Genomic DNA, 20,765 nt, shown 5'->3' on the forward strand with positions numbered 1-20,765 from the left:
CATTCTTCGGCCGCACTCCGAAAACTTCCTGATGAGAAAGTAACTTCAAGGAAGACTCCATACAAAAATGAAAACCTCCCAGCCTTCCCTCCAGAGGGGTAGCTGCAGCGGAGTGGGACCCTGGATCCAACTCACCAAACTTTGCTGTCGGCTTTCTCCTACCTTGAAACTAGGGCAGCTCAGAATTGTTTTTCTAAACACAACGGCTGAAGGGTTTCCCACCATCTGCTTCTAATGAATCTCCCACAATAACCCTAACTCAGAATCCACTGTGAACACAGCTGATCAGCAAAATGTTTATTATTGGGCTAGCAGAGTGACAGTGTGCGGTCTGGCTGGGTTTGGGTCAACTTTCCCTGAGTCCCCTCCTTTGGCTTCTATAGCCAAACTTTCCCTCGGTACTTGCCACAGTTGCTTGGTTTGTCTTTATGAGGAGCAGGGGTGGAGCCGCGGAGCGCAAAGCATAGGAGTAACCCGGAGTGGTTACCCCTCCCTTTACAGGAAGTCGGGGCAGTTCGCTTGATCCGTGATCGTCATTTTCTGGATGTCGATATCATTAGAAGTGAGGATATCTTTCAGGTAGGTTACTGTCTCTGGAGGAAGAAAAGGGTTTCTTCCCAGGATCCAGGCATAATCCACGTGGAAGAGCCAGATGATGGTGGTGCAGGAATAGACAAGAGCGTAGTTCTCATAATCGGTGGCCAGGATCCAGTACGGTGCAGACGGCATCACTGAAACCAGAGGCAGCAGCATGAGGAAGGACCAGGGCAAGGGGAGCCCCCTCTCCAGGACTGTGGGGACCCATTCTAAGTCAGTGCTTCACATGGGAAACGTGTGGGGGCAGTGAGAGACATTAAGACCACCCTCCCACCCTTCTCCAACTTCAGACCTTCAAGTGACTGGCCTTCTTTAATATTTTTTTTAAATTAGTGTGTGTGTGTGTGTGCGTGTGCATGTGCGTGCGTGTGCATGTGCGTGCATGCATGCATGTGTGTGCATGTGTGTGTGCATGTATGCGTGTGTGTGCGTGCATGTGTGTGTGCATGTGTGTGCGTGTGTGCGTGCGTGTGTGTGTGTGTGTGTGTGTGTGTGTATGAAATGGCCGGGGCCACATGCCACGGCATATGCGAGGAGGTCAGAGGACAATACTTTTGGAGTTAGTTCTCTTCAGCTTTAGGTGGGTTCCAGGGATCAAACTCAGATCCCAGGCTCATACGACAAGCGCATTATCCACCAAGCCACGTCAGCCCGGGCTGACCTGTAGCTTGTATCCCTCCTGCCTCAGCCTCCTCAGGGTTGGGATTACAGGTGTGTACCACCACGCTTGGTATTGAAAAACAACACCACCAACAAAACTCCCCGGTGATTCTAGTGCGTGGCCACAGTCAAGGACCATTTTTATGCCCCTCTCCCCTGACAGCCGCATGGAAAAGGCACACGAGATGACCAGGGACTCGGCCGGCCTCCTTGGGTTGACGGCTGCACTAGCATCAGTGTACACAGAGACTGCTTCACCAGGAGGGTCAGGAATGCATGGCAAGGCTTCAAGTCCACCATCCCGAGTGAAGAAGCAGAGACTAACGTGTTCGGGTTCTCCCTCCTGTATCAGCTTTAAGAATGTGTCATGGTGCCGGTAAGGCAGGCAGGAGAAGGACAGTGATTTCTTTTATGGGAGTGACTTGGTGTCTGCCCTATAGGTACAGAGAGGGGCCACCCAAGCATTTCCAGGGTGAGAAGACCTTACAGGTCTTGAGATGAATTCTCCAATGTTACCTGCAGAGGTAACCAAACTAACTACCCTGTCTGCTGCCTTGTATGTTCCCAGGTTAGACCAGAAGTCAAAGGGCAGAACAGAGTGACTAGAGAGTGGCAGAGTCAGGCCTCAGCTTGTCACTCCTGCCTGTAAGCTTACACAGATGTGGATGGTTCTCCTAACAGCTAGTAATTTGGGGGCTTCTGCTTTCTGCGAGATCAGACTGGATCCCATCTCCTACTCATGCTATCTGTGTATCTTTGTGGGCCTCACCTCCTGGAATGCTAAGGAACTTTCTTGGTACCTCTTCAGTGTCCACTGGGATGTGTCAGGCTGTAAGGACATGGTCAGCTCTGTCTAGCCCATCATCAGTGCCTACTCCGGGGAACAGCATACGGTGGGTGCACAGAAGATAATTGTGCATTGAATTGAACCCTGAAGACAGCTCTCGGATGTGTCGAAACACAGGGCTCCAGCTTTCTATCTACAGAACCCCCGTCCCTGAAGCTCCCTGAGGGAAGTGGATACTTACACTCAAAAAACTTGACTCCCAGCTTGGCTGGCTCTGAGAGGTTGCTCTGTGTGGCTTCACCTTCAACTTGGTTCACGGTTCCATCAGGTCTAAAGTGAGTGGAAAGAGAGAGGGAGGGGAGGGAGGAAGAACAAGAAAAGGAAAGGAAAAGAGATATGGGAAGGAAAGAAAAAAACACATAATTGAAAAGCAAAAAGAATCAATGAAAGTCAAGCTTCATACCTAAGGGCTCTGGCAGCCAACACTGTGGTATCTGGTGTAAGGGGCTCTTGAAAGGCCAACCAGACCTGGCTGTGGACCCTGCCTGCTCTTCCTTCTGTGACTGCCTGAGACTCAGGGGAGGAAGACAGCACTTGTGGACAAGAAGCCCCTGTGATAAAGCCCAGGGCTGTGTTCTATGCTAGGCCCTGGCATTTCAATACTGGCTTTTGGACTGTTTGCCTTTCGCTTTTCAGGCACTTCCTGTTCCTAGGCTTCAAAGAGAGGGAATAAAGGGGAATGGGAAAATAAACAAAATAACCCCCTACAAGGTTGTCTCTTCACGGAGGAGAGGATGACAAAGAAACAAAGGAAGGGGAACTAGAGCCCTGAAAATAATGCAAAACAGGAAGGGGACTGGAGGCACTTCCCATCAGCCCTGAGTTGCCTTGACTCTTAGCATTTGTCCCATCTGAGTTCTGAAAACCCCTCTAGTTCAGCTGGTGTCCCGTGAGTGTGGGAGATTTTGAAACAGAGCATGTTGTCACAGAGGCAAGGAGGAAACATGGTTCTGAGACAAGTCCCGTTCTCAGAGACATAATTGTGAAGAAACACACACTTTATAATCGGTGGTCCCCCTGCACTAATCAGTGATAGATATATTCTTTCTTAGTGGTACATAAAATGGTGGCGTATCTTTTTTGTACAGGGTTTCTCTGTGTAGCCTGGGAGCCTGTCCTGAAACTCGTTCTGTAGACCAGGCTGGCCTCGAACTCACAAAGTGCTGGGATGGTGGCATATCTTAAATGTTCTGGTCTTGAAACCAAGGAAGTACTCTTCACAAGGACCTGGCCCATTTAAGGCTAACTCCCGATGACTCCATGAACCCAGAGGGCAGGGGAAAGAAAGCCTTGGGGAAGAGGACAGAGAAGGGGGTGTCTAGACATGGGTGGCAAAGGAGCTACCTGCCCGTCAATCGTCACGCAGGCCAACCATGAGAGCCAAGTATGTGTGAGGAAGTCGAGAGCTTAGCGCTATGATTCGCAGTGAGGGATGTATTGAGGAATAATCTCTTCGTACTCTGTGAGCATGTGTTACTCTGATTGGTTCAATAAAAGGCTGAACGGCCAGTAGTGGAACAGGTCGGATACACAACACAGGATAGAGGTAAAAGCCACATGGTAAAACGTAGATTAATAAAAATGGGTTAATTTAAGTTCTAAGAGATAGTTAGAAACAAGTCTAAGCTATCAGTTGAACTTTCATAATTAATAAGTCTCTGTTCTTGATTTGAGAGCTGGCAGGAGGGACAGAAAAATTCACTTACAAGGATGTTCTACTACCAGATCCTAAGCAGCAGGTAAGGGAGGTTAAGACAGGTGCTCTCAAAGTCCTGATTGCATTGTCTGTCACCACGTAGGGCCAGGCACCATGCCCTGCTGTCTCTTGGAAGATGTTCTGTCTCTATCTGCAAATGGTAACTTAGCAATGCACCAGGCTCTTCTCTTCACTATCGTTTGTGTCTTGTTCCAGAACAGTTCTTGGAGACACCAGACTCTGATCATGAAGACACAATGTGTTCATGGGGAAAATGCATTTGTATTTTGTTTAAATGGTGGTTGTATTACATTTAGTGTGTATGCATGTGCACACACACGCCTATCATGGCATTAGTGTTTAGGTCAGAGGATACTTGTGGGACTCGACTTGGTGGCAGGCGCCTTTGCCTACTGAGCCATCTCACCGGCCCCAATCTGTGTGTTCAAGTAGCAGGAGTTCAGTCAATAAAAGGTCATGCTTGTTAGATGGTTACCCCATGCCAAACACTGCTGTAACAGCTTTATTCCTTTTACCCCACTTAATGCCCAGGGATGGTAGGTCTCTTGTTCCGGGCTGCAGAACTAGCTAACCTAAGAGCACATTCTAGTCTGATCTGAGCCAGGCAGGCAAGTAGCAAAGCTGGGTCCCTTCACTCTTCCAGTTCTAGGACAGCTCTTCTGGGCCCCAAGTTCGGTTCCCTGTGTGTGGGCTTCATGGGTTTGGCATCTAATGGGACATAATATTTCATTGATCCTACTGCCAGGCAGAGGTGATGTACACCTTTAATCCCAGCACTCAGGAGGCAGAGGCAGGTGGACCTGGTCTACCGAGTGAGTTCCAGGATGGCCAGGGCTACACTGAGAAAGCCTGTCTTGAAAATCAAAAAGAAAATAAAAAGAAAAGAGGTCATTAGAACTCTCCTGCCTGCTACGGTCTGGATAAATGTTCCCCAAAAGGACCTGGTAAAGGTTTGGTCCCCAGGGTGGTGCTGTTATGGTGAACATGGGAGTTGAGACTTAGAGAGGTCCTTGGGTCACTGCGGGGGGGGGTCCTTCAAACAGAATTATAGAACCATATTTTCTTCCTGCTCTCTTTCCTTCCTCCTAGGGTGAATATTTCCACCACCAGAGGCTCAAGGAATAAATCTCCTTGATTCTAGAGGGAACTTCCCAAATAAACCATTTCTGTGGTATTCCACTGTGAGGGGAAACCACTGACTAATACAGGGCCTGTAAAATCCTTGGAGATTCCTGGCAAAGGCATGTGAAGCCCTGTCACAGTCAGTCTCTCCAGCATCCCTCCCCTTGGGCTCCCAAAGGAGCTCCTTCTGTCAGAGGGCCCTCAAGAGCCTTCCTTCCTTCTCTGGTTTACCCTGGCTGGCAGTCAGCCGGCAAGGCTCTGGCTCCCAGGCTGTTAGTGGGTGGTATGGTGGACACAGAGAGCCTCTGTGGACCTAGGGACTTGAGGGCTGAGCGTAGTTGTTTTCTTGGAGTTGAGTACCATTCTCATATCTTTGTAGAGGACAGAAAGAACAACCCTTCACCCCTGGCCTTTTCCCACTGGTCTCTGTTCTCTTCACTTCCCCTTTCCCAGATCCGAATCTAGACTTCATCATGCATCAGTTGTCTGGCCCTTGAACAAGTTGCTAACCTCTCTGTACCTAAATCTTCTCACCAATGAGATTTATAATAGTATCTATTTTGCTTTATCATGGGGGATTAAACAATATATTTTCAGGTGGGGGAAGTGCCTTGCCTACAGGAAATACTGAAATGCGTTTGTTGGTGGTGTAACTCTGATTGTTGGAGGATAAGCAAGGACCTCGTCCTGGGTCCCATCATGTCTGCCCGCTAGAACAAAAAGTTCTGGATGGAAGATTAATGTGCAGAGCACTTAATGACAGAAGCACATACTTCTAGAAGACATCCTGTTGGCCCAAACTAGAGAGCACGTGTATCTGATGCTTGCTCAGCAAGAAAAGGAGGTGCCTGGGGCTGGAGGTACGGCTCACTTGGTAAGGTGCTTCCACGCATACAAAAGACCCTGGGTTAACATTAGTACTGCACAGACAAGGCTTGGTGGCACACACTTGTAATTCCAGCACTAAGGAAGATTAAAAATTCCAGAACATCCTTGGCTACACAGTGAGATGGAGGCTAGCCTGAGCTACATAAAAGCCTGACTCAAAAGAAGAAGAAAGAGAAAAGAGTGGGGAGGTCCAAGGGCTCTCTGTCTTGGTGTGGAGGCCACACAAGGCAGCCTGATGTCCTCTGCTTCCGGAGTCTCCATTTTAAAATGAAAGCAGGGGCTTTTCTACATCCCTGTAGACTCCCTATGGTCAGCATCTGGTAATCAGCAGGAGCTCAGCCTTGGTTAAAGAAGAGAAAGCAGGCCCCACAGTGCCTAGCTTGAAGAACACAGGCACCGGCTGTCTTCCTGCCCCTGCCCGCCTCAGTGCACAGCAAGGTCACCCATCCCAAACAGGCCTGTGGGGGGGGCACTCACCTCAGCTCCTGGTTTAGCACTTTGATGTTCCCGTTCTCCATCTGCGAGTAGTTGGCTTGGTTGCAGTTTCCTTTCTCAAAACTCGCTGGGATTTTCTCAATTTCGTACCACCTTCCGAGATACTGTACGGACAACAAGAAACAGAGCAAAACCCAGGGGCTCTCTGGGGACCTGCTGACTCTTTCCCATTGTCGTCTTAGAGCGGAGCCCTTTCCAGGGGAAACCAGGCCAAATGGGTTGCACCGTTCCCAACCAGCTGGGCAAGATATCGGTTCAAAGGAGACTCAGTGAATGGATGTGCGGGTCCTGGTTGTTTGCCACAGCCTACTCCTCAAGGGCTCTTTATTTGGAGATGTTCTCAGAGTTCTCTGCAGTCAGAACCTGTGTGAAATTCTAGTTTCCGAGAAGGGAAGGGATTGTCTGGTTCCTGAAAAATACCTTTCACTTCCAACAGCTGATAATTCTACATGGCATCTTTGAATTTTGTGTAACTCAGACATGTTGGCTGTGAGGCCTTCCTGCTTGGAGTTGGTTTACTGTTCTGATTTGTAACCTCTTGGTTATAGAGGGTGGCTTGGTAATATTGAACCAAACTAAAAATACATGCTCTTTAGATCAGCAATTTAACTTCTGGGAGTGTATCTCCTGTTGTAAAAAAAAAAAAATGATGTGTGTGTATAAGGCTATCGGTTACAGTTCTGTCTGTCACAATAAAAGGCAGGAAACAGTCCAGTGAGGGCCTGGCAAGTTAAATGATGGTGTGCATCTATCCGATAAAATTTTAAACACCCTCTTTTAAAAGAGGTATATGAAATTATCTGGAGGGTATCGAAAGAGTGAAGAGCAAAGAACCGGGTCTGAAGTACAGGGTACTTAAGCTGAATTCACGAACAACCAAAGCTTACGGGATGGGGTTTCTATTGCCGCAGTGAGGAGCTACAAACTCTCACCCGCACAGATTTATTGACTTACAGCTACATAAGCCAGACATTGATGCTAACCTCACGAGGCTAAAGCTGAGATGTAGGCTTCCTCTCCTTCCCGAGGCTCTGAGATGAGTGGGCATCTTCGCTTTCTCCACGTTACACAGGCCGCCTGCTTTCTGGACCCAGAAGGCCTCCATTTTGAAGGACCATTGTGCCCCCTGATTGACTCTCATTTCTTCAAATCTCTTTCTCTCGCTAACCACAGCTAGGAAAGATGTTCTGCTTCTAATAACTTATGCGAGTAAGTTGCAGCCTCCTGGATAGCCAGTCTGGTCATCTCAGGTCAGCTCTGTAGAATCCCTTTATTCTGGGGAAGGTAGCATGCTCACAGGTTAGACAACAGGCCACGGGCACCTGGAAGCTGCTATTTTGGCTACCACAGCCTAATGCATATTTCCTTGTATATGTACACATTGTCTATAAAAAGGCATGCAATATGCTGGCTTTCCTGATTGCTCCTGGTGTAGGAAACTGAGGAGACTAAGAAAAACGTCATTGGATGCTCCTTTGAACCGTTGGAATTTGGGTCGTGTCCACCCCACCTCCACTCTCCATGGTTCTAGGGATAGAGCACTAAAAGGACTTTATACCAACTAGTTGTGCTATCACTGAGCGATGGGCCCAGCTCTCTTTTGCATCTTCAGCATTTTGAACTACTTGAGTATATTTGCCTAGTCAAAGTATTAAGTATAATTGTTCTATAAACTTAAACATCTGCTACTCAACAGAGCAAGTAAAGCACACATTTGCCTTCAAGCATGCAGAAGCATCCAGAAGCAAGTGACAGCACTGCTTCAGTCACGTGACTCTGTGTTCACGATCTTCGACCATAGTTTATCACTCCTTTAGCAAACCCCCACAGTTCCTTAAAAACACTGCAATTTAGCAGAGGCCTCTAATCCCAGAACCTGGGAGGTGCACAAAACCAGAAAATCAGGAACCCAAGGTCAGCACCAGACGTGAAAAGTTCAAGGCCAGCCTGGGCTACAGGAAATCCTGTCTCAAACAACCAAAACAACAACAACAACAACAACAACAACAACAACAAAAACCCTAGCGAAACAAAACAATCCCATTGAACTTGACCTTCATTGGCAGAATCCAAAAAGCAGGCTAATGAGTTTTATAAGCACCCTTGGAAAAGTCCCCATTTTATGATATGTTTAACATAGTTCTTAACTGCTCAAGCGACTTGAATGATCCACCATTATGAGCAAGGACTTTCCTGAAACAATGAAACTCAGAGGTAAGAGATTGTCGTGTTGTGTTCCTTCATGATTCCATATTGCTCTGCAAATCTTTCTCATTGCAATTTCTATACAAGGGCAATTTGGTATCTGAAAAAGAAAACTGGAAAAGATGCAAAATCATCTTTATTTGCAGATGATCTATTACTGTATACACAAAGCCCTAAGAAAATATTTTGGAGGAATTTTGAATGTTCTTGCCTTCATCCTAGATTAGAGATGTGTGTGACCATGCTTAGTTTATTTGGAAATGGAAGTCAGACTTGATTTTGTGCAACTAAGCTCTATCTCCAGTCTCGCTAAGGAATCTTAAAAACAAACAACAAAACCCCACAGACACATACTATTAAAATAATGAGTACTGCAAATTTAAAAAATGCAAAATCAATAAACAAAAATGTTTCTACACATGGGATGAAAAAAAATCTGCCAATGAAATTAAGAAATTCCATTTACAGTAACATAAAAAGAACAAAAATATTTAGGAATAAATTTAACTACAGATATGTAGGAACTTGTATTTTGAAAACCGCAAAATATTGGTAAGACAAAAAGGTAAATAGATGCTGACCAGTGTTGGTACATGCCTTTAATCCCAGCACTGGGAAGCAGAGGCAGTCAGATTTCTGAGTTCAAGCCCAGCCTGGTCTACAGAGTGAGTTCCAGGACAGCCGGGACTGTTACACAAAAAATCCTGTCTCAAAACAACAACAACAAAAAAAAAAATTAGCTGAAAAGATAGCTTATGAACAGAAAGGGCTAGGATGGCAATACTTTAGAAATCAATTGCTCCTTATATCCTCTGCAGAAATGGACAACCTGATCATAAAATTCATATGAAAATTCAAGAGACAAAGAATATAGGACTAAAGTTGGAGGACTCCTACATTTTGATTAGAAACTTATGACAAATATGTAGCAATCAAATATGGAGTAAATATAGACATACACCTGGAATAGAATTGAGGTGGTGGTGAAAATAAAACTTGATAAACACGATCAACTGATTTTTGCTATGCATACTAAGACTACCAGCGAAGACTGGTCTCTTTCTGTCTCAATGGAGAACGGTGCTGGAACGATGGGGAAGACATACAGATGGAGTTGGATGTTCCATGACACAAATGTAACTTAAAATGGACCAAAGGCTTAAATGCAAGGGCTTAAACTATAAAACTCAGAGAAGAACATAGAGGTGTACATCTTTATAGCCTTGGGTTAGGCAATGCTTCTCTAGGGATGAGACTAAGTGCTACCTACTGAGCTAATGGGATACTTACTAATTAGATACTTAAGTTTGTAGGGCCGACCCCAAAGTAAAAACACGGACAAATTGGATTTGATTGATATAAAAAGCCCTCATGCTTCAAAGGGTATATAGATAAAGGAAAACATTCCATCTGTTGTGAAATATTATTTTAAGATGTGTTACATTTGTTTGTGCTGTGGAACATTTGTTTTAATGATGCAAAGATGTGTTGTGTTCTTTTATGTTGCATTTGTTTAACTCTGTGAAGCTGTGATACTTTGCCTGTCTAAAATATCTGGTTGGTCTAATAAAGAAAGAGCTGAATAGCCTATAGCTGGGCAGAGAGAACAAATAGGAGGAGAAATCCGGAAAGAGGGTTCAAAAAGAAGGAACAAGAAAAGGAGAGGAAGACACAAGGGGCCAGCCACCCAGCTACACAGCCAGCCATGGAATAAGAGTAAAGAAAGGTATACAGAATAGAGAAAAGCCCAGAGACAAAAGGTAGATGAGATAATTTAAGTTAAGATAATCTGACTAGAAACAAGCCAAGCTAAGGCCAGACATTCATAAGAAAGAATAAGACTCCATGTGTAATTAATTTCTTTGGGAGCAGGACAGCAGGCACCCCAAAAGAACAAAGAGTAAATATAACCAACAACATTTTGCCATTCCACTGTGGGGTTAGAGTAAATCAACAACAACAATATCCATCAAATAGTGGTATGGAAAATCCTTCTGTCTATGTGTTGCTTTTATTGGTTAATAAATAAATCTGTTTCAGCCAGTGTCTTAGCAGAATAGAGCTAGGCAAGAAAACTAAACTGAATGCTCGGAGAAAGAAGAGGTCAGGGAGAAGCCATGTAGCTGCAGACAGACACTCTGGAACCTTGCCGGTAAACCACAGCCACATGGCGCTACACAGATTAATAGAAATAGGTTAACCAAAGATATAAGAGCTAGCTAGCAATACGCTTACAGTAGTTGGCCAAGCAGTGATTTAAATAATATAGTTTCTGTGTGATTATTTCAGGATTCTGGACAGCCAGAAAATGAACAAGTGGCTTCCAATCACCAAAACAGGATAAACTATTTTTAACATATCTGGAAAAGATCTGCCTCTAGCTTAAAGGAAGAGGATTTGCGTATCAACAATTAAAAGGTTTGAGGTGGGGGAGTGGTGTTTCAAGACAGGCTGGCCTCAGACTTACAGAGATCTACCTGCCTCTGCCCCCCAAGTGCTTGGATTAAAGGCATGCACCATGCCCAGCTTTTTTTTTAACCCATTTTTTTTCAAGTGCAAGAGATTCAAATGGAAGATTGACACGTGGCTCATAAGCACATGAAAAGATAATCATCAGCACTTAAGAAATGGGGATGGTGCTATTTAATACCACTCTGACACCTATAATAAAAGAGGACAATGATAATGACCACCAGTGGAGATGTGAGGCTGCCTGTGAGAACGTGCAATGGTGCCAGTGTCCCTAGATGGTCCAACAGCTTGTCAAAAAGCTAAACACGGAGTTACCACATCCACAAGCGTACTTCATGTATCCCCCAAGGAACTGAAAACACACACCCCTCTCTTCCAAAAGAGCCCCAAGTGTGCATATCCGCAGCCGCAGCATTTCTATAGCAAAAAAGTAAAACAACTCAAATGATAAGGACCAATAACTGTAGCATCATGCCTGCATCATTTGGCAACAGAAGGAATGGAGTGTTGATGCACTCTGCGAACAGGTGAACCTTGAAAACATTTCCTTCAGCCACAAAAAGCTAGCATTGCATATCCCATAGACAAATTCATATTGACAGAAAGGAAAATATTGGTCGTGTGGGTATGGTGGAGTTGGGAAGAAAAGGAGTGTTCTGGTTTGGGTGTGAAGCTTCTCCTCATGTTGGAGGTTTGGTCCTGATGTGAGTAGAGTTCAGAGGTGAGACTTTTAAGAAAGTTATAGGATGCCGAGGGCTCTGACCTAACCAATGGATTAGTCCCTTGATGGATTTGCTACACTGGGAGGTGGTAAGCAGGAGGGGTTAATTAGAGGAAGCAGGCCAGGGAGTGCGTGCCTGGGAGAGGTGGCTTGTTTGCTCTCCTTTCTCTCTCTGCCACCATAAGCTAAGCAGCCTTCTGAACTATGTGCCCTGGGAGGTTCTGCTCCCCATAAGCCTGCGGGCTGAATGAACCATGGACCGAAATCACTGAAAACAGAGCCCAGAACCCATCTTCCCTCTTTCAAGTTGTTTCTCTCAGGGGTTTGTCCCAGCGGTGAAAAGTCTGAGTAGTGTGGCTAGAGAGACTGTTAGCAAGTTTGTGGCTTCTTTAGAAGACAATGATAGTCTTCTAAAACTGATTTTAATGATGGCTGCATAACAGTGAATAGATTAAAAATCCTTGAAATAAAAACCTTTTTGAACAAGTCAGCAAAATGCTATGTAAACTAATCGATCCAATATTTGCCTTAAAAAAAATCTGCTTTAGGACTGGAGAGATGGCTCTGCAGTTAAGAGCCCTTGCTGCTCCTGAAGAGGAGTTCAAGTCCTGGCCTACACATGGGACAGCTCCCAGCTGCTTGTGAGTCCAGCTCCAGGGGACCCAGCACTCTGCATAGGCACCTTCTCACTTACGCACGTTCACACACACACACACACACACACACACACACACACACACACGAACATCTTTTCAAAACATTTTGCTTCAGTTCTCAAAGGATGTTTGGAAGTGAAGATATCAGTTATAATTTCCAGGATACTTTGGCATTTTTACTCCCAGATTAAAATCTAACTCAAATTCCCTAGATATTATCATAAACATGTTTTTTGTTTGCTTTTAGTTTTTGATTTTGGGGGGTGGTTCCGTAGGGGGGTTCCAGGTTGACTCAATTAAAGAAAATTCTTAAGATATTAATGAAGAATGTCGGTGTAGACCTTAGCGTGTGCTCTTTCCTTCCTAACCTTGGGCTCCGCCTGCCGCTTGATTGATTCTTCATTCTACTCTCTAAGCTCTTTCACCCCACCCTCTAGCACTTCCAGCACCCACTGTGACTGATAAGTTCTCAAGCCAAGTGTGCTGCTCCCTAAAATCAACCAAAACCTTTTAAAGAGAAGGGGTCTTAAGATTAGAACCCAGGTCTTCCCCAGTTGTGGGAGCCGCTGAGTTCTGTCACCGAATCGCTGCTCACCTTCTTGCTGCTCCCTCTGACTCATTCCAAGAAGAAGGAGCATTTATGGGGAGCTAGTTATATTGTAGGTAACAAGAAAACACCCCCTGTGGGGCTTTCGGCCTTTCTCAGGTCCTGTCTTGAGTTCTCTGACAGGAAACCTGGGTGTGTATACCAGCTGTGTCACGGGAGGACACTCCACTTTCCTCTCTGGACAACAGTAGTAACCAGTAATAGTCAATGCTGCTATTCACACCCCCTGACCTCACCCCCACCTTCCCAGAGATGTGGGGGACAATCCCTACACACTGACAGCTCTCCCCTGCCAGGGAGCTCCTATGGCATGTTGGCATCCATCTACAGGGCAAGCTGAGGTGCCAAAGAATCCCCCCTCTCCCCTTTGTGGCCTCAGAGACTACTGCAGGGAAACGCAAAATAAGGTGAGTGCCTTCCCTGTTGGGAGTGCAAAGGTTCATATGCTCACAGATAGCATTAGGGACCAGGAATGCAAACAGGCTGGTTGTCTTTCCAAGGAAAAGATATATAATATGTTTTCCACCCAGAAGGCTGGGGGTGGAGGTGGCTAATAGCCTCGGTAACCCCTGTGCCAAGGCACCAAGTCATACCACACTTCCCACAAGCTCCTTCAACCAGGATGAATTGTCAGGAGTGATGAATTGTCTAGGTGACCTTTACACTCTCAGTATGGCCAAAGGCTCCCCCCAAGCTGCCAAATTAGAAGCAAAGGTGGCTAATAGGCTAGATAACTTCTGTGCTAATTGGAAGATGGAGACCACACCAGATTCCCCCCTCGTCCCTTAAAATAATCCATGTAGGCTGTCTATAGAGCCCATCTTTCAGGAAGAAGTGACATCGGTGTAATTATGCATCTTTGTGCACACGGGATTGGGTTAAATCAGAAAAATTTTTCCAAGTTGCACTATACTTAAATATGCCTAAAATAAACCTCCTGGGGTCAGACTCTGGAAGTCTGAACCAACGCTGGTTACTGAGTTGTCTTGAACCGATTTTCTCCTTGCCTCACACGGATTGTTACCCTCACACGGATTGTTACCTCCACACCTCCCCAAGCTTGCTTTGGAGGGAGATTAAAGAATAAAATAACCCTCCCAGCATGCTCAAAACAAAGGAGAAGTTTGAGTTACCACACCTTTTTCACGTCAAAATTCTCTTGCACCGGAGGAGATGGGCATTTCCCAAGATGGAAACTTTGTCCCTTGGCTGCAGTGAAGAGGCTTGCCAGTGTAGCCAGGAGCAACAGCATGGTCACCATCTCGGGTCTGGGCGGCTTCAGGAGAGGCCTGGGGAGAAATAAGGCAGCTGGATGTGTCTGGGTCTCCTGAGGACACACGGTGATGGAGAGTCCTTGAGGACCTGGTCTGTCAGCCGGCATTCTCCTCAGCACTGAGGAGCTGCATCTTGCAGCTGCTGCCAGGCTGGCGGTCCAGTCCCAGTGAGACCATCACCTCAGAGCATTGGCCTCTTTGAGAGCATCTGGATTAGCCTCCTCCATGGACCCGCACCCTCCCACCCCCCACTGAATATTTCTCCAGGGTGGGCACCCTGTCCAGTTCTCCTCAGAATCATCCCAGACTCTTGAAAATGTCAGGTTCAGTAGGTATTTGTTTCTGGAACAAAAACAATGTGTCTACAGTGATCAGACAAAGAGGTGCACCGAACGGTCAAAAGTCATACTATGAATGAATAAATAAAGCTCAGATCCAAATCATGCACAAATTAACTGTCCTATCAGATTCATGAAGGAATGCTGACCGGACCCCCACACTTCATCCTTGCGTGTCTTGCTGGGCTGCCCTATCAACCCATGCTTGGCCTGGGAACCCTAGCCAAGAGCAGCATACGGAGACCCAGCGTTATTCAAATGGGTTTCCAGTTCTGGCTCTGCCACCTACTAAGTGTACCTGTGCAAGTCAGACCTTTGCTTCTTGGTTTCTAAAGTGGGACTAATAGTCATGTCTATCTCATGAACCTTGGCGAAAATAAAATGGGATAAAAAAAAAAAAGCCAGGAGAGGCTTAGGTGGGACAGTTCTGGAGGTCACCAATTCAAGACCAGCTGTAATGACGTAAGACACCTCCCCAGAAAGAGGGAGGGGCTGACACCAAGCAGGTACTCAGTATATATTAGCTATTTGTTATTTATTTATTTCTTCATTTATCTATCTATTTATCTATCTACTTATTTATTTATTTTGAGACAGCCTCTCACTATTAGCCCTGGTTAGACTGGAACTTGCTTTTTAGATTGGGCTGGTCTTGAACTCACAGAGATCCTCCTGCCTCTGCATTGTGAGTGCTGGGAATTACAAACATGGGCCTCTTTGCCCAGCTAAATACTAGCATTGTTATTATGAAAAACAGAAGCAGGATTGTATTTCCCAAGTGTTTTCCCCATTCGCTGAGGGTGTTTTTCCACAGAGGGTGTGCGTTTAACCAGAGAAGGCCCGTCCGTTGATGTGGAAGAACACAATATCATTTCAGTGCGCAAGTCTTCTGGTGGCCACAGCTGTCTCTGGGCAGGGACAATGGATAGATTACAACGGCTGTCCTTGCAGGCTATGGCTGGCCACTTTGGGCTCCTCTCTGCCTCTTTCTCCCTACTTGCCTTCCCCCTGTTCCCTTTCCATGACTCCTCGTCCCTCCCTGCACACGAGCTATTTCCAGCTCGCTGCCTTTCTCTCTGAGATGAAGGTGACTGAGTCAATGCAAGCAAAATGTTCTCAGATCCGAGCCCTGAAAAGGATGTGTCATAACAAGAATAATTATAACCACTTCATTACGAGTCTTTCAACCTCCAAATAACTTTAATAATCAATAGCTTCTTTTATGAAGGCTTTGTTGCCTGGTTTTCAAAAGAACAGTTATGTAAGGAGCAAGAGCTCCCAGCTGGGGCGGGGTGGGGAGGGGTGGCTGCTGAAGCTCTCTTGAGCAAATCTGTGGAGGGACCACCATCTTTAGTTCTTGAAGGCCCCCTCACTATGTACACAACATCTGTGTTTTAACATTTCGGGAGGTGGAGTGTTTGTAGAAGCCCAGACTAAACTCACAAAACTTTGCACCCATTCTCCAGCGCTCTTGGCATTTTCGTAACTCTGCCCAACAGGCCTGACCCAATGGTCTTTCCCAAGCACCCGACTTTATGTGTGGCACATAGGATGTACACTCTACTGCGTTTCCAAATGGATAGGACCTTAGAGGACAACTCCACAGCCCCCACCTCACCCTTGCCAGGTGGACAGTGGGGAAACTGAGGCCTGGAAAGGAGCAGGACCATGACAGGACCAGCTCTCCATCCATAGCCCCTCGGTCATGCTCCCTTCTGTGTTCATCCCTTTCCCTGAATGCTTGCCTGTGAGACCTGATGAACCCTGCCTCACCATGCAACAGTAATAACTAGTCAGCCACATGTCTAGCTCTGACAATGTCTTATGGCAAGATGTTCTCTTGTGGACTGAAACATACCCTGTGTTCTGTGGGAGGAGTCAGAGCACGGCTCACTCCCCTTGACTACATGGCTTCCAGAGATGCTGTCTGGCTGTTGGACTTTTCTTCCTATAGCTAGAAGTCCTCGAGAGGGGAGATGCTAATGTTCCATGCCCCTTCCATTCAGATTCACCTAACACCGACAGAGCATGGTATTGGAGGGCTGCATAACTCTGGGTAAAAAGATGCATGGTTTACAATGTGTGTCTTCTTATTGTCTAATATTGCAGGAAGCTCATCTTGGTGAATTTACCTTGAGAAATAAGCTTAACTATAATTTCAGCTGACTATTAAATAACTTAGAGGTAATTCTTCCAAGCCTGCAGTGCACTCTGGGTAGGCACTGACTGTGGGTACCCATCATCAAACATGCTGAGGCTCTCCTTGGAAGCTCTGGCCTCAGAACCTACTATGGGATCTATACCGAGGCCCCAGCATCTCATCCAGAAGCCACCTGTGCTGAAACTGATTGTGTTTTCTGTAAGGTCAATGGTTCAGCTTAATTCACAGACCTCTTGTAAGGCCAGAACTTGAACCCAGTTCTCCAAGAGCCTGCGTGTCCCTGTAGCCACAGTCCCTGACCTCAAGAAGCTGGGGGCATTAACTAGAGTCTGAGGTTTCATATGGCATAATAAAATATTTCTGTGGGTGATTAGATCTTAAAAACAACCAAACCCATGTAACTTTCGAATCAAACAAGAACTGCATTTTTCCACTCCCTTTCCTTTCCTTCCCTCTTCTCCCCTCCCCTCCCCTCCCCTCCCCTCCCCTCTCCTCTCCTTTCCTTTTTTTCTACATAGTTCAGGCTGTCCTACAGTTTGTGATGTCTTCTAGCGTGAGGGTTAAAGGGTTACACCACTACACCCAGCAAATCCCATATCTAAGCAAAATAGTTTCGTGTCCAGTACTCTGCTCACACAATCAGTCCCAGTTTTCAGTCGATCTTACCATCAGGAGCAGCTGAATCCCTCTAGAGAATTCATCCGGTGCTGCTTGGCACACAGGCAGCTTCTCATGTCCCCTTTGGGTAGGGGGAGGTTGGAGGGCAAGAGGAGACATCAGGACAAGCATAGGCTTACCTACCCTCTGACTTGTCACCTGAAATTTGCCGGTAGCACCTACCTTGTAAGTTTGAGGGCAATGAGATGGCCTGTAGGGCTAGTGTGAACGCCCCCGGTCTATACTCACCACTTGAGCTGTAAGGGGGCAACAGAAAGTCAAGGCAATCTCTATTTTAAACATATTTATCCTAAGTGAACGTTACAACCATGTACATACCTTTTTATATTATTATTAAGACGACAGCAGACAGCAGTTTCCACACAGAATCCTTCAAGTGAGGCGCCTGTTTTGGTGCCTGGCGTCTCCGGTTCATTTTATAAGCTCCCATCAGGCCGTTGGCCTTTGATGGCCATGCATGCCACACCCCCTGCAGCTTGGGAACACTGGCCTCAAAGCTGAGGTCTGTACGAGGCACAAAGATGGGATGCTGTGTCTGCCCCCTCCCTTAAGTTCCTCCACAGCTGCTCCCTGAGGACGAAACAATGAGATACTGTTTGTGTGTGCGTGTGTGAGAGAGAGAAAGACAAAAATGCATTTTCATTCAGAACATCTTTTTTTGCTTTGTGGATTTTCTGACTTGAAATCTTTTCCTTCTGAATGCCCTTGTAAGTTCCAGCATGGCGAGTTTGTACTAGGTTTCCAAACATCTGGTATTTATTTTTCCTTTTCGTGTAAATGAAAAATCAACTGTTTCATTTCCTGAAAGGGAACAGGAATACTGCATCCCGTGTAGTCCCTGCCAGGAATGTGACTCAGGTAACTGGTCCAGGTTTGGGGTTCGGAGTTGGCCCCAGGGTGGGCCCCTGTTGCAGTGAGCACCAGTTTCCCCATTATGAGGTAGAGACAGACATTATGGTCTTCACTAGAGATGCAAATGAAAGAGACCTTCTGTAAATAGAATTCTATACCTGACGGGGTCAATGTTGAGAAAACCAGTGTATCTTCGGCAGCCCCTCTGCACACTTTGCAACACACCCACCCCTTTGCGTGGCTCAGAGCTGGAGAGTGGGGTACAGTTTAAAGGGGGAGCATTTGGTTCAGTCACCTTGGGGCATAGCACAGACCAGACATACCCAGATGACTCTGGACTTGGAAACCCGATGAATGGACAGCGGTTTCTAATGCCATGTGGAGAATGAGTGAAGAGCACCGAACATTCCACTTAAGTTCTACAGCTTAACTGCTAACTCTCCAAGTTCACTACTCAGATCTTCAGGCCTTGAAACAGTCCATAGACAGAGCTACGGAGGCCTCAGACCGGCCTCTGCTTTTAATGGTCAGCGTTGATGGGACCACCTGCTCTGTAAGGACCCTTCTTTCCTCTATATTTATTTTATAATAATTTTCAGCCAAATGGTGCTAGAGACACAGCTTACTGTAGATGGTGAGGATGGACAGGAGAAGGAAGGCATCAGGGACTGAACAAATCCACAGGTTCCTTCGTGCTGTTCAGACCACCTAAGACCTCAGAGATGAAGCAGCTGGCGCTTTCTATGACGTGACATCTAAGCAGGACATGTCTGACCTCTGACATTGATAGGTCATTACTAGTCACATCCAGGGACTGAATCTGTGCCGCTAAGGAGTGCAGCTCAGGTGTCTTCTTCCCTTTAGCATCCGTGAAAGGGCACAGGTCTGTGAACTAAGACAAGGGGTCTAGGCCAAGCACCGCCACCACCTTGCACTTGCCTTGGCAATGCTCTCTTGCTGTACCCGGTCCCACGTACGCTCTCCTTCCATGTTGGCATCCTGTGGTCAGAACGTGGTTCCTCCTACTGGAGGAAAAGGCAGGACACAGCAGCACAGAAATGAGAAAGGAAGCCAGAGGAGGATCGTACCACCTTGGGGCCCCTTAAACCCCTTGGGTCCCACACAGCAGCTGACATCTGTCTGTGCCAGGAGACCCCTGGCTGCTCCCCACCTCCCACACGACCAGGTTCTTAGGACTCATGGGAAGCAGAAGAACTCACAGGTTGTCACGTGTTCTCCATGTGTGTCCTCACGAGACAGAAAGGCGGTGTGTGCACGAGGAAGGAGGGTGGGAAAGGGGCTTCTGCATGCAGCTGTCCCCACAGGTCCTCAGCCTCAGGATGCAGAGGGACCACACCCTGGATGCCGGGCATCTGGGGCTGTCTTCACGAGGGTGTTCATCCTGATCCAGAAGCGGTGAACAGGGGTTCTCTGCTGTGCTCTGATGGGAACAACATGAGCAGTGTGGCCCAGCACGTGGTTCTGAAGCCACCTTCTGGTCACAAAGAGGGAGCTGCAAGGAAGCCGAAGCATGAGCTCCCTGAGGCAGGATTTGGAGCCTTCTCAGGGTACACATAATTTCCTGGTGAACTATAGTAACCCAGACCCAGGCAGAGAAGAAAGAGCAATCTCCATCTGCATCTTGCCCTCACAGCTTGTTTTGATACAAGAAGAATTTCATCAGTGTGTTGTTTTCAGGGTCTATTCTCCAGGGCTTGACCGGAGCTCAGCCTAGTGGACACTTGGTAACTAGGAAGGCATCAGATTACAGGTTTAGAGAAGAACACTGCTGGAGTTTTCCAAGGGCAGTTTAATTGCCTGAATTGAGGGGTCTGCTGAGTCTCCCAACGATTGCCTTGCTGCATTTGCATCTCTCTCTCTCTCTCTCTCTCTCTCTCTCTCTCTCTCTCGTGTGTGTGCATGTGTGACCGTATATTTGCGTGTGCGTGCTTGTGTGTGTGTGTGTGTATGTACACATGCATGTGCATGCGTGTGTTGGAAAGGCCCCCGTTGGTCAGCTGAGAGCTGAAGCCTCTGGGCCTCAGGAGAGGAGCATCATCCTTTTGTAATAAGATTTCAGTGACTTGAACCAGACTATCCTTGAATTTTAGCAAGATTCAAGTCCTAAGCCAGATAGAAGAAGGAAAAGATAAGGACCTGGTGATTCTGGCAGGCCATTTTGGGCGTTAAGAGGATGACCCTTTCCTGAAGCTCCAGGCAGACTCATGACTCAGATACTGTACACATGGACAGGAACTCTTTCCTTGCAGGATATCGGTGCTTTCTTGTCCTCCAGTGGCCCAGGTAGCCCTTGTTCCCTTCCCAACTTCCCTTGTTTACTTCTCCCTCCGACAAGGCTTCCCCAGTGCTCACCACCCACTGTTGCCTGGATACAAGGAAGGCGAGAGCAGTGAGTGGGTGATCCCCACACAGAGTGGGATCCTCCATCACAGGTGGGATAAGGAAGGTGGGCCT

At 46.7% G+C, this 20,765-nt stretch overlaps 1 protein-coding gene across 2 annotated transcripts; it reads right to left on the reverse strand.

Moving 5' to 3' along the window:
* Nucleotides 1–276: 276 nt before the first annotated feature.
* Apod (apolipoprotein D) lies at nt 277–17,844 on the reverse strand. Of its 2 annotated transcripts, none has more exons than XM_005344814.3 (5): nt 17,757–17,844; nt 14,126–14,276; nt 6,309–6,430; nt 2,286–2,374; nt 277–731 (listed from the first exon to the last, which is right to left on the reverse strand). In XM_005344814.3, the coding sequence occupies exons 2-5, from the start codon at nt 14,246–14,248 to the stop codon at nt 496–498; spliced, it is 570 nt and encodes a 189-aa protein (XP_005344871.1). In that variant the 5' UTR covers nt 14,249–14,276; nt 17,757–17,844; the 3' UTR covers nt 277–495. The 2 variants fall into 2 exon arrangements, with proteins under 2 accessions (XP_005344871.1, XP_005344872.1); XM_005344815.3 differs by having other exon boundaries at nt 14,126–14,314; nt 17,757–17,810.
* Nucleotides 17,845–20,765: the final 2,921 nt, after the last annotated feature.

The sequence above is a fragment of the Microtus ochrogaster genome, chromosome 2 (genome assembly GCF_000317375.1).
Source record: "Microtus ochrogaster isolate Prairie Vole_2 chromosome 2, MicOch1.0, whole genome shotgun sequence".
NCBI lineage: Eukaryota > Metazoa > Chordata > Mammalia > Rodentia > Cricetidae > Microtus > Microtus ochrogaster.

What these genes read in the sequence shown, in the direction of transcription:
- Apod (XM_005344814.3), bottom strand. Translation starts at nt 14,248, where the DNA reads ATGGTGACCATGCTGTTGCTCCTGGCTACACTGGCAAGCCTCTTCACT. An exon ending in GTGCTAAACCAGGAGCTGAG is followed by an intron (nt 2,375 to 6,308) that starts GTGAGTGCCCCC and finishes CACTCACTTTAG; the next exon opens with ACCTGATGGAACCGTGAACC. An exon ending in GGGAGTCAAGTTTTTTGAGT is followed by an intron (nt 732 to 2,285) that starts GTAAGTATCCAC and finishes CTCTGGTTTCAG; the next exon opens with TGATGCCGTCTGCACCGTAC.